The 12,749-nt window shown below is 38.2% G+C and overlaps 1 protein-coding gene across 1 annotated transcript; it reads right to left on the bottom strand.

Annotated features, from left to right (window-relative positions):
- Positions 1 to 7,057: 7,057 nt before the first annotated feature.
- LOC144704478 (paramyosin) lies at positions 7,058 to 11,374 on the bottom strand. Its single transcript, XM_078576920.1, has 6 exons — positions 10,924 to 11,374; positions 10,011 to 10,805; positions 9,846 to 9,922; positions 9,455 to 9,566; positions 9,259 to 9,375; positions 7,058 to 7,613 (listed from the first exon to the last, which is right to left on the bottom strand). Exons 1-6 carry the CDS (start codon positions 11,296 to 11,298, stop codon positions 7,269 to 7,271), a joined length of 1,821 nt encoding a protein of 606 aa, XP_078433046.1. The 5' UTR covers positions 11,299 to 11,374; the 3' UTR covers positions 7,058 to 7,268.
- Positions 11,375 to 12,749: the final 1,375 nt, after the last annotated feature.

Here is a 12,749-nt window from a genome sequence, read left to right as displayed (position 1 = left end):
ACAGATAGTGGTGGCTCTTTAGAGAAAGAGTTCACTGAATTGATCCGTATGAATCCCTAAATGATATTTTACCTAAACATCAATCATGTTGATTCATGTCACAATTGTATAAGTGATCTACTAACCTGAGACACCAAGGACATCACGTGAATGAACGACTTTATTTTAAGTGTGACTTATGAGCATCTAATCATGAGATTCAGACAAGCCATAGTTCAGATGTAGTAAGAAGCTCACTGAGATGATTGAGTGGTCAAGATGAGATCATCCACCCTCCATATAAGAGGAGATTGACTCAAGGAAGACGATGCAAAAAATCCCTAGCCAAGGTAGTGAGGATATTGGAAAAGGCATTCTCCAATGATCCTCGTTACCCATCAGTGCTAATAGAGTGATGGATTAGGGTTTGACGATCAACCATACCATAAGTCATTCGAGAGACTCATGTAGATGATGGATTATACATATATGGTAAACAATAACGATAAAGGTTCTATGAGAGAATTCAAACACTACTCGGTATCCTCTAGAGTACGAGGCATAGCTTGGCACCACAGGGGCTGGAAACTTAACCTATCGATTGGGTTAAATCGATGATTATTAATTAATCTATATGTTGATATAGTTAATTAATAAGTTTGACCAATAATTGTTATTGGGCTACTAAAGTTATTAACTAGAATGATACATGGGCCTAGAAGGTCACACGCTTAAGGTCATAAGGGCATTGGTGGATATATTTTACTTTGTAAGGTTTTTTAGAAAAACTGAAGTAAAATATAAATAGGGAAGGGGCGCTCATTTCATGCACCCAGGCCAGCTAGAATTGAGAGCGCCCCCCCTCCCCCCCTTTCTCCACTCAACCAAGGAGAGTATCTTCATGGTGAGAGATCTACAAGATTTTCAAGAAGAGTTAAAGAAAAAGAGGTGGAGATCCAAGCGCCATGTGATCGCGTGGATACTTCTAGAGGCCAGGCATGTGAATGGATTCAGAACGATCTCAGAGCGGTAAAGTCAAGGGGGGAACAAGTTCCCCACAAGGAACTTTTAAAGTTTATTTTTAAAATCGATTACAATCAAGTACCACACTTCCGCATCCATGCAATCGTGTTTTCCATAGACGAGCCAAAGCACCGAATCCAACACCCACTAGGTTAAACAGATCCTTGATCAATTAATTTATTTATTGAATTATTTATTTAATAATGTTGGCCAAAACATGTCATTGGGCAGTTAGAGTTATTAACTAGACTCATAATGGGCCTAGAGGTCACACATATAAGATTCTTAGACGTTGGTAGATAGATTGTATGTTTGGGGGCTTTATGAATCTTCTAAGGGCAAGGAATTTCTGAAATTTTCCTACTGACTTTCATGAAAATTTTCCTCATGCATAAGTGCAAGAAGATCACATTGTGGCATTGGGTGTGTCTTCAATGCATAGGTGTAAGGCCTTGAAGTATTTATTGTGAGGCATGTGTACTTATTGTGAGGATATGTCTGTGTACTGGACTCATAATAGGGGATCAAGTCCTTAAATGTGAACACCACACACATCATGGGTGGTGTTACCCAACCCTGATCTTTAAAGCCAAGGCCCTTTTGGGGCTCATGCTCATTGCGCACAAGTACAGTGGATCAGGGTAGGCCGTGCATGTGTTGGGCGCACCGACCACCTAGAGCGCATGCCCATGCGCTAAGCGCTGCACACGCGCGAGGGGGACATGTAGGCTGGGTGGCAGAGGCACGAGCATCATTCTCGGGCAACGCACAGGCGCGTGCACGCGGGCGCATCGTGCACATAAGCGTTGTGGGGACGTCGCATGCACGTCGCTCGCACACCATGCACAGGGCGTGGGCGGGAGACATCTAGCCATGAGACTAAGGCATTTATCCACAAAGAACGTTGAGAAGACTGTGGGCGCAGAGCGAGTAGCGCCCTGCGGGTAGTGTTGGGTGAGTGATGACCAGCTTGAGGTGCCGAGCACGATGGCGCTTGCGAGGACCGCACGCGATGGTGTCAGCGCAGGTGGTGGTGGCACGGGAAGTGCCAAGGCTGGGGTTGGACTGGCAGGTGTGTCATGTGCCAAGGCCCACGGGCGCATGCCAGAGGGCAGGCATATAGTGGCAGCGCAAACAAGAGCACACGTGGAGCTACGGGCCTCAAGGCGCAGAAGCGACACTGCCCAGTTGTATAGCGCCTCATCTCATTACCTCGGTATCATCCCCGGTCTTCCCCCATATAATGGTTATGACTATAATGTAATATATTCTGATATATAATGCAATGGTCTAATTCATGTACGGGGATGCATGCCCACCCTCTCTCCTTAAAACCTAAGTATTCTAAAGCTATTGCTCAAGACTTTCACTGCACAATCGAAGGCTGCCTAGTGTTCCTATCCAAGCGTTGTGTCCGGCATGCGTTCAATTCCAGCATTGTTCCTAGATCAAGATTTGACCGTGTGACAATAGGACACACACATTGCAAGCCACCGTTGATCATGTGAAGCATGTCTGTTTGCAGTGGGCCTCCCATTGCACCTATCGCCATTGAGCATGTGTCCTATGCCAACCAATAGGTATTTATTCATGTCAATCCTGGAGTATAAGCCAGATCTTGGTCCATTATTTGGTTTAGTCATGAAAACTAATTCAATATGGGATCTATATAAAGGAATAAATTAAAACTATGTAAGAGATTCAAAACTAAACCAAAAACACTTTCATTATTAAACCACCTTCTGCAGAGTCAAATCCTCTACCATTTTATTCTTAATGAGTCATCTCAACATGTGAAAGCATATGGTGCATAGTTGTATTTATGTGGTCTATGGCACATCAGATCTCATTGTCTTCTTCTCATTCAATGTCATTAGGGATCTGAGAGGATCTTCTCGCAATTGTAGCCACACAAAGAGGTGATTGTGCTAAAGGAAAGTGAAGGAGCATCTAAGGTAAAACTTTCATGGGTATGTCCGAGTTAGGAATTTTGTTTTTCATAAAAAATTCTTACACTCAAATGATATCGCCCGGCGTCAAACTAAACCTCTATTGTGTGACAATCTATCCCCATGTACCAATCTAGTTAATGAATTTATAACCTAACAACTCTTTATTAGCTAACATAATTAAATTAACTATATCTAACATATATAATAATTAATCATAGATGTATTTGAATATTTAGCTTGTCCTACTAATTTCTGCATCCACAAGCTAAGAATATTTTTAAACTCATGTTTGGGACACATAGTTCATAGTTTCAACATAACCATCCATACACAATATGCCCCAGGTGTCTAAGCCAATAGACCACTTCTACCATTATGACTTGCATCAACCTGATTTAAAGCTAAGTAGAAAATCATTTAAGGATTCATTCGGGTCAATTTAGTGAACACTTCTTCCCTAAATAGCACATGTTATTCTTTTTGGTGTATTTATATAAATAGTTATAAGATCAACCATCATCATCATATTACATAATGTCATTCTATCCAGATATTTCAAAGTTCTGAAATATCCTATGAACATGAATATTTAGGATATTTGTTCAAACATAAATAATGAATGTAGTATGATATCCTTGCACATGTCCATCACCTCATATCATTTCACACATCAATAATAATGAATATGATTTTATTATTGAAATCATATTAAATGTGGATGTGCGATTATATTTTAGGTCATATAAAATTCCATTAATTCACCCTTCCTTTTTGGGCTGTCACTAGTACCTAGAAACCAACACCTTACTTGATTTCATTAATAAAAATGTTTATGTATTTTGATAAGCTCTAAAATTGTGTGTTTAATGTCGTTATTTAAAGGTTTTCGAACTTAACCAATAAAATTTATTTATCACTTAGTGCTCAAGTAAGGGGTAGAATCATAGGGAGGCGATGGTGAAATTCAATTTTTATCGAATTAGGGTTTAGAACTCTAAATTTAATTGATCTGGATTTTTTTTCCCAAATAAAAGGAAATGCTTGTAACTTGTACCTATCCATCTAACTTTTAAAATTCAAGTTATCATAATTAACAAAGACTTAAAATGACTTGATTTTTATTTTATTTTATTTTATTTATTTTTTAATAAGTGATAATAAAATTATGATTACTTAGAAATTATTGATAAGATTTGCTAAGTAATCCTCTCACTTGGATCAATTATGTGCCAAATGGAGTTTAATTTATGTAATTTTAATACTCCTTTTTTACTACGTGTTTTGGTAATGAAATCTAGATTAGAAGTCGATAATTGATATTAATTTTTCATTTGATTTTAAAAAAAACTTAAATTTTTTTGCATTGTGTTTTTAGGTTGTTTAGTGAATTTAAAATGTATTTAGCAAATTGATTACATTCTAAATGATTCACGATTTTTTATCAATAACTACTGTTCAGCATGGATTCAGAATGGTTCACCTATTCCTAATGGATCAGAAACTACTATTCAGACTTCGTTTATTCAAATTGAATCCATGATTTGGATAAACGAATTAGGACTAAATTTTTTATCCACTTAAACCCATAAATCGTAAGTATCTTCAATTAGCAGAACTCGATTCAGCTTTACTAATTAAGGAATTTAGGAATTAAATTGCTTGGAGTTAAAATTCAATTCGATTCGACCTGATTTATCATTAGCTAATGAATATTAAATGACTGGAAAATGGAATTTGCAGATTAAAATAATTGAAACAGAATTTAAACAAAATCATGAACTAAACGAAATTATGAAATTGCTAAAATTGAGCACGAAATCAAGTGTAAATTGAATTCTAATTGAGCCTAGAAATACCAGGAATGATCTGTTAATCGACTTGAAAAAATTCTGTGCAACGAACAACCAGATTTTCCATGAATTGATGCTTGAATTTTGGGGAAGAACACGGCGCCAGATCGTCGGAATTGTTGTTCACTTCGAGCTCCAAATGCACTCCAGGTTGTTCCTGAGTTGTCAAGGAAACCAGGCATCTCTCCTTATGCTTAAAATCAAGAACGCCTCCTAATTTCCTGTTTTCCCCAATTTATCAACGCAGAATAAGAAGAATGAGTTCTTTCGGTTCTGTTACTAACGCATTTTTTTGCTTTCTACGCAGGTTGAACGAAGCGCCCCGATTGGGCCACATGGTGCCACGTACGCTTCGGACTTTGTTTGCATTGCGCTGTGTACATGTGATTTGCACAGACGAGGCTTCCGTGGACTATGTGGATCTGAAATCCCATTGGTCCATGCAAGCTTCACACGACTTAACTCGCTACGTCGCACGCAGTGAGTTAAGTCACACCTTATTGGCCCACGCTAACTACGTGTGGTGCGCAACACGCACGATGTTGTGTACGTGTGTTTCGCTCACCGAAGACACTATCGTGGCTTCTGATTGGCTAGCGCATGGCTTGGTGCATTTCCTGCGCATTTAACACCTGATTAGCGCTTAAACTGCCCTGATAAGGACCAGTTTCATAAAAAAAACTTTAAAAAAAAAACAACTGAAATAAATTATAAAAACCATTTATCAATGCATAAAAAATGCTTTATTAATTTCTAACATAAGTTTATTGTTAATTTCTTTTTTGTTTATAGAAATAGGATGATTAAAAACATTTAATTTCTTATAAATTTCAATTTTAAAACGTTTAAAATGTGTTAATTAACCTAATTATTTATCAAAAGTGTTGTTTCTCTTGAAAATTAAGAAAGTCTTGTTTTAACATTAAATCATGATAACATGCACTAAAATTTAATGTTTTTAAACGTTAAAGCCCACAAATATGATAAAATTAACATTTTTTTAGCTCTTATTTGCATGTTATCATCTCTCATTTTGGGAAATCTTGGTCCTTGTCCCCACTTTTCTAAAAGCTTGAAAGGCATAATATGATCTCCATCTATCTCCTCACTCTTGGTTTGGTTAGTTTACCATCTCTGTGAAGATCTTTTACTTTAGGTAGAAGACGGTTTAAATATTGCTCCCAAAAGAATCCCTTTTATGGGAGAGATTGTGTGGGTGACATCATCACTACAAGGAGTGATGCCCATGAGGCTCAACCTCTTTATCGACACATAGCCATGGAGTATGACATCAAATATTATGGGCAACTATGATATTTTTTATCTCGAGGTAGCATACTACATTTCGGGTATCTTCCTCAAGACCACGAGAAGCTAACTTCTCAATAATATGCATTCTTATCTGAACTAATCACATTTTTTTCAATGCCTAGGATACAATCAGTGGATTAAGGATCCAATTAGTAGTAGACTAAAATTCTCATCTACCTCACGCGCACACTAATGGTATCACCTTTGGTATGAATGTCTTGAGCAAGTTCTTGTGTGCTTCAAAAGTGCCAAATCTCTTTGATCCAAATCATAATTTTTGGTTGCCTTAAAGGGAAAAATGGAATATGGCCATATCTTATGATACGGCAATGGCCCTCTCTGTGATCAACATTAAACAGGTGTATATTGTGCCAGCTCTCAAGTTGACTTTTTATCTACTACGAGTTGGAAGTAACTTAATTACTTGGCACACCAAGAAAGAGGTATGGTTCTTTAATCCAAGTTCAAAGGCAGAATTTGGGGCTTTAGAACAAGGTCAATGTAGAGCTTTATAGATTAGGAAGATGACATCCAAACTGCTTTTGTGATCTACCAGTACATTTGTATGGTGATATATCTACCATTAGTTTTGCACAACATCCAATTTAATAAAGTATGTGCAAACTGTAGTGAAGTTGATCCGCAATTCGCTAAGGAGAATCTAGAGATGAAAAATTTTGAACCATCATGTCCTCTTAGCAGGAAGGCAACACAGTCACCACGGGACGTGAAACTTTCTGGACTGTCACAACAACCTAAGCTTGAGTGGCATTGGTTTACTAGATTTAATAGGAGTTTTATGTCACTTAATTGTTTATGAATAAATGATCAGACTAATTTTATCAAGTCAAATCTGTCAGGATGGGTTAAGATACACACTAGCATGTAAATTTTTTTTAGAAATACTGAGTGAGATATTGTAAGAAAAAATAACATCAACCAATCCAAACGCAGGGTTCTAAAGTTCTACGCATGATCAAATTGTCACACAATGGTTACAAATGATTAAAACTCCTTACCAAACAGAGCCAAATGGTTGCAAGATCTGATCATCAGATAATACTGCCGGGGAGGACTAAAATTTACACTGGCTTATAACATGATTTTACAAATAAAGAACGGAATATTTTCAAAAAAAAGGACTGCAGGAAATCTAAATGAGAGGTTCTGAAAGTTCCATCTCATTGGAGGTCTCCTGAGATTGAGCCGGATCACGGACAATGGTCAATCCCAACCACTGCCACGGCCAACAGATATACCTCTGTCTTTGGTGATTCCTCGTCTCCTCTGAGATATCGGACTCGCTGAGCTGCCGGGTCAACTCTTCCAGTCTTTCCCTCAGTCTGGCCGATCTCATATCAGCAAGTCTTAGGGACTTTTCAGCGGCATCTCTCGCAGCGATGGCCGCCGTGGATGTCTCCTCTTTAACTTTGAGCTTACTCTCCAATTCTGAAACTGCCTGCTTGGCATCTTCCAGTTCTACTCGGATAGATGATACCTACAAAAAATGAAAGAATTGGGGTCTGAGTCAACTATGGTTTTTTTGTAAAAATAAAGGTTTTGCTTAACCACGAGTAAACGAGCTCGAGGTGTTCTCAATCGGCGAAGCCTCTCTAATGGGTTCTGGTTCTCAATCGACGAAGCCTCTAAAGACACCTATAGATTTTGGTAAGGCCAAAGAAAAAGTTATGAGAAGGGAAAATAGAGCTATTTCAAGATGTACACCCCTATGTTTTTTGGAAGGGGCCTTAAACCATTAAGAAAAATAAGCTGTTCTAAGAGGGTGTGATATAGCAGAATTATGAACACTGATGTCATAGGTTGTCAGGCATCGACGATTATTCTTAACTTCTCAGTACTGGGAGAAGTTAACTTAACTTAACTTAAGTTAAGTTAAAGGCGTAAAGGCTTATATTATTCTTAACTTAACTTCGCCAATTGAGAATTCCTCAGTCTTAAAGGCTTCGCCGATTGAGAACTCCTCAATCATTTTTGGTTTCAAAAATTTATAAAATCCTCAGATCTGTATACACATTTACTTCCAAACATGAGAAGAGGAGATTCAGATGGCTAAGAAAACCAGATTCAGTGCTAATTATCACTCCAAACAAGGTTCTGAGGTGACAACTTTATATTAAATTTTCAATGAATCTTTTGATGCAAGTTATGAAGTCACTTTGTATTCATACTCATGTTTGGAAGTAAATGTGTATTCAGATGCATGTTACGAAGCCAATGAAGAAGCAAAGTAAAATCAGCCACAAATGGTGAAAGTTGAAAGAACCATTGAGGAACAACCAAAGTCCATGATAAAAATAGTCTAAGATCATCTGAAAATATGGTAAAATGAATAACAAGGTGCTCCTTGCCTTCCCAAATATATGGACTAATAAAAGGCCTGGAACGCCAATCATCTAAGGTGTCTGAAGGGTCAGGTAAGCCAGTAAGGAACTTGAAGGAAAACTTACGATTGGGCAAGTATAATTAAGAATTATCACCAAATATTGTTCAACTCCATAGGAAAGAGATTCTAGAAGAGTGGGAGGAAAGGAGAGAAAAGAGCAGGGCAGGAGGAACTCTGCTGACCAGGGAGTCAGTCCATAGAAGATGATAAAAAACCAAACCTAATTCAGCTAGTGGTTTCCCAACATTTGGGCATAGGAATCCTTAGAACAGAAATTTACAATAATACACCTACATATAACAGATATGCATAGGTACTATTGTATAAAGTTAAAGATTATTACTCCCAACAGGTAGACATTTATTGCTCTAGCTTAACAGAAAAAAAAGGTACAGGAGGATGTGTCAAGCTAAAGCAATAGCACAGTTCTCCCACAGGGGATTCATCTCTTGGGCCTTATAAGCAGATAGTTGGCATTCCCCAGTCATGGAGCTAACATTTTAAATCATGAAAAAGTGATATATGTATATTTCGAACTAAATAGAATAAAGAAATATATTATTCTTGTTGTGACAGTCCAGATTTTGAGTCCCCGTCCAATTAATGCTGAGGCTTAATCATCTTTCAAAAAAAAAACTGAAGTTTAATTGTGCAGAAAAGTAGAGATAAAAATATATATGCACCAACTCAAATCGATGTCACGTGCTGAATATTCTAACAAGTTGATAATTTTTCATACCTTTGCCTCAAATTCTTGTTCAATGGCTCGTCCTGCAGCAGCTTCTTGTTCTGCTGCAACTTTCCATCTCGCAATATCTTCTTCAGCGGCAGAAATATCCATCATCAGTCCTTCAACCTGCCAATGCCAGACTCAACTCTTTTTAATGATTCATGGCGACAGCCAGTTTTATTGTAAGAAATTTCAGATCACCCACATTTTCATTTGCCTGACGTTCTTTTTCTTCAAGTTCTTTGATCCTTAGTTTTTGCTGTCCAATCTCCTTTGCATGGGCGCTCAATTGTGCTTTAAGTAAACTACACTCTGCCCTTAATCCAGAAAATGATTCCAAGAATGATGAAATAACAAAAAAGTCAGCAGTGCCTCAGAGAAATTTGACGTCATGATAAACAGATATTTTAACAATGACGATAGATTCACAGTGCCTGATCACCAATTGGCCAATCAATCCACTGGGCCCGGTCATAGACCAGGTTTATTGTGGATCAGGCTGCTCCGAACGATCAGATGATTGATCAGATCAAATCACCTATCCCTAAAAACAGGTTCATGGAGAAAATTATGATCTCAAGAGATAAGTAAGTTACCCGAGAGCCTCCACCTGATGCTGCAATTCAATAATCTCCATCTGTGACGCCTTGACCGTGTCCTCCAAGACCCCAGCCTTCCACAAAAGAAAATTTCCACAGTGATTTATACCCTTTCCGAAAAAGAAATCAGAAGAAGATTGTTCTCAACGAAACCATCCTCACCAATTTATAAACTTCATCTTCTTTGTCCCCATCGCCTTCTACATGCCCATTCTCAGCCCCTTTTCTCATTTCCCCCATCTTTGAAGATAATGCACTCCTAAGAAGACTCCCAATGTGACTTTTCTCCCCCAGCAACAGAGTAACTTCTTGTCTCAGCTTATCAACTTCTTCTCTTCTCTCTGCCAAACGTGCCCTCAACTTCTCAGCAGCCACTTTCACTAACTCACAAACAGAGCCAGTCCCCTCCAGCAAAGTCTGGAGATTCTCCTCAATCTCCAATTCCTTGAAAATAAACTGGGATTCTGAGAAATCCGAGCTAATCCACTCGTTTAATCCTGCATTCTCAATGATCTCGCTTATCTGTTCTTGAGCTAAGGAGATGTTCTTGAGAAGTTCCATCACCACGGACCTCTGAGAATTTACCCTTTCTTGAAGATCCCTCCACTTAGCCTCAAACTCCTCTAAATCTTTGATTCTTGCATCCTTCTCACTCACCATCTTCTCCAAATCATCAATCTCAGAGGATTTCTGCTTAACCTCCTCCCTCAAATTCGACATTGTGGCTTCAAGTTGTGAAATCTCAATGGCAATCTCATAATTCCTCTGTTCTACCTGCTCTCTTGCTTCATTCCTTTCCTTTACAGCGGAATCCAACTGATGAACAAGTTCTTCAACGATCTCGTCGCTCCTCTTGATCACACCATAAGCAACAGAGGGCAAGCCAGTTGCAAACTTCTGAGATCTCGGCAGCCCAGCCATTGAAAAATTCATCAATCTCCCAACCTTCCCAGATACCTGTTAGATCATATAAACCCCCATACTCAAAATCCCAAGACGAACAAAATTGAATAACTTCAACTGAGATATTTAACCAGTAGATTGATCAAACGCAATTACCAATCCAAAACAGTACCTTGTCAATACCCGAGGCCAGCATCTGCGCGGAAGACTCAATTTCGGACTTTAACGCGTCCTTTTGCTTGATTGCTTCATCTTTGATTCTGAACGCCTCCGCGAGTTCCGATTTGGCCGTCTCCGAGGATCTAACGGCCTCGTCCCGCTTGCGAATCGCCTCTTGGGCGAGGACTTTGAGGCGAGCGAACTTGTTCTGAAGATCCAAGTGCGCATCTTCCGCTGACTTGCGATCTTGTCGCTCCCGATCGAGTTCCGATTGGAGATCGCGCAATCGTTGATTGAAAACCGCGTTTTCGCCGGACGATGGAAGCACGACGAGCGCTGGATCTTCGTCTACGTCGCTGAGCACTGCATCGGACTCCTCCTCCGCCATTGCTACTCCTCTTCTAGAGAGAGAAAGAGGAAGAAGAAGAGAGAGATAGAAAGAGTAACGACTGGTCTTCGCTCTGTTCTTGTTGTTTTTCTCTTCTTCTATAGCGTGCTCAGCGAGGAAGAAGAAGGTGACGTGGTGAAGTTTGCGGGTCTCGGTAGGCGGATCCGGACCCGATAACCAAATTGCCAGCATTTTTTCTTATTTAGTTCTGCAGTAATAGAATATGACTAAATATTTGGATTCTTATAATCCTATTTAAGTTATTTATTCAGTTTTGGAAGATAAATTTTTACTTTCTGAACCACTAATAACTAATTTGATTTTTTGTATTCATAGAGGCAGATTCTTGCATTTGTATCGTAAAACTAAACAAAAATTTGAGGAACTATGAGTGTAATAGTTATTTTTCTCACACAGTCTGAAAAATATGAGTAAATACATATCAATAAGAATTGCTCCAATGTATCTTCTATTTTATTCTTTTTTACATTGCCATTTTATTCTCTCTCTCTCTCTCTCTCTCTCTCTCTCTCTCTCTCTCTCTCTCTCTCTCTCTCTCTCTCTCTCTCTCTCTCTCTCTCTCTCTCTCTCTCTCTCTCTCTCTCTCTCTCTCTCTCTCTCACTCTCTCCATCTCTCTCTCTCTCTCTCTCTCTCCCTCTCTCTCTCTCTCTCTCTCTCTCTCTCTCTCTCTCTCTCTCTCTCTCTCTCTCTCTCTCTCTCTCTCTCTCTCTCTCTCTCTCTATCTATCTATCTATCTATCTACCTATCTATCTATCTATCTATATATATACACACTTTAAATGTTTAGCAAACCTATAGTTTCAGTTTTGGATATAAATCTTGACCTTCCCACCATTAAATATGTTATCCAATAAATTATTTTTTTAGAAAATGTTGGAGATATATCAACACATTGTATTGTCAAAAACTTAGTACTACCTAATAGTGATGAAAATAACACCACGTTGTATTCCCAAAATTAATCAAAATTTTGTAGAAAATGGTAAGCTGGATTAGCTGTAATTAGTGATGAAACATCAGATAAAGAGGAATGTCGTTGATGAAAATATTAGAATCGACTGTAATGGCAGAGTTATACAAGTTTAAGCTATGATCAAATATTTGGATTCATTGTCCTTTATGCATAATTTGATTAATTAATTGAATTATTTATTCCACTTTGAAGATGAATTTCTGTTTTATTAGTCAGACATATATTTTCCTAAATCGACAACTATATTCATGAAAGACATCTCCCCCGTTTTATCATTAACTCCTAAATAATACTTGACATTTTCTTCGTCGTAATCAAAAAATTATGAAAGTGGTGGATTATACTAGATTTTGTGGTGTATTAAACATAATTTAAATAAGAACATCACATAGGAGATTTTTATTATTTTTACACACTAAATCTGAATGAACAGATTCCCTTCGTGCATACTCTAAT

This window comes from Wolffia australiana, chromosome 6, assembly GCF_029677425.1.
Source record: "Wolffia australiana isolate 7733 chromosome 6, ASM2967742v1".
NCBI classification, from domain to species: domain Eukaryota; kingdom Viridiplantae; phylum Streptophyta; class Magnoliopsida; order Alismatales; family Araceae; genus Wolffia; species Wolffia australiana.
Note: the sequence above shows the minus strand (reverse complement) of the source record. Positions and strands in the feature narration are given on the sequence as shown.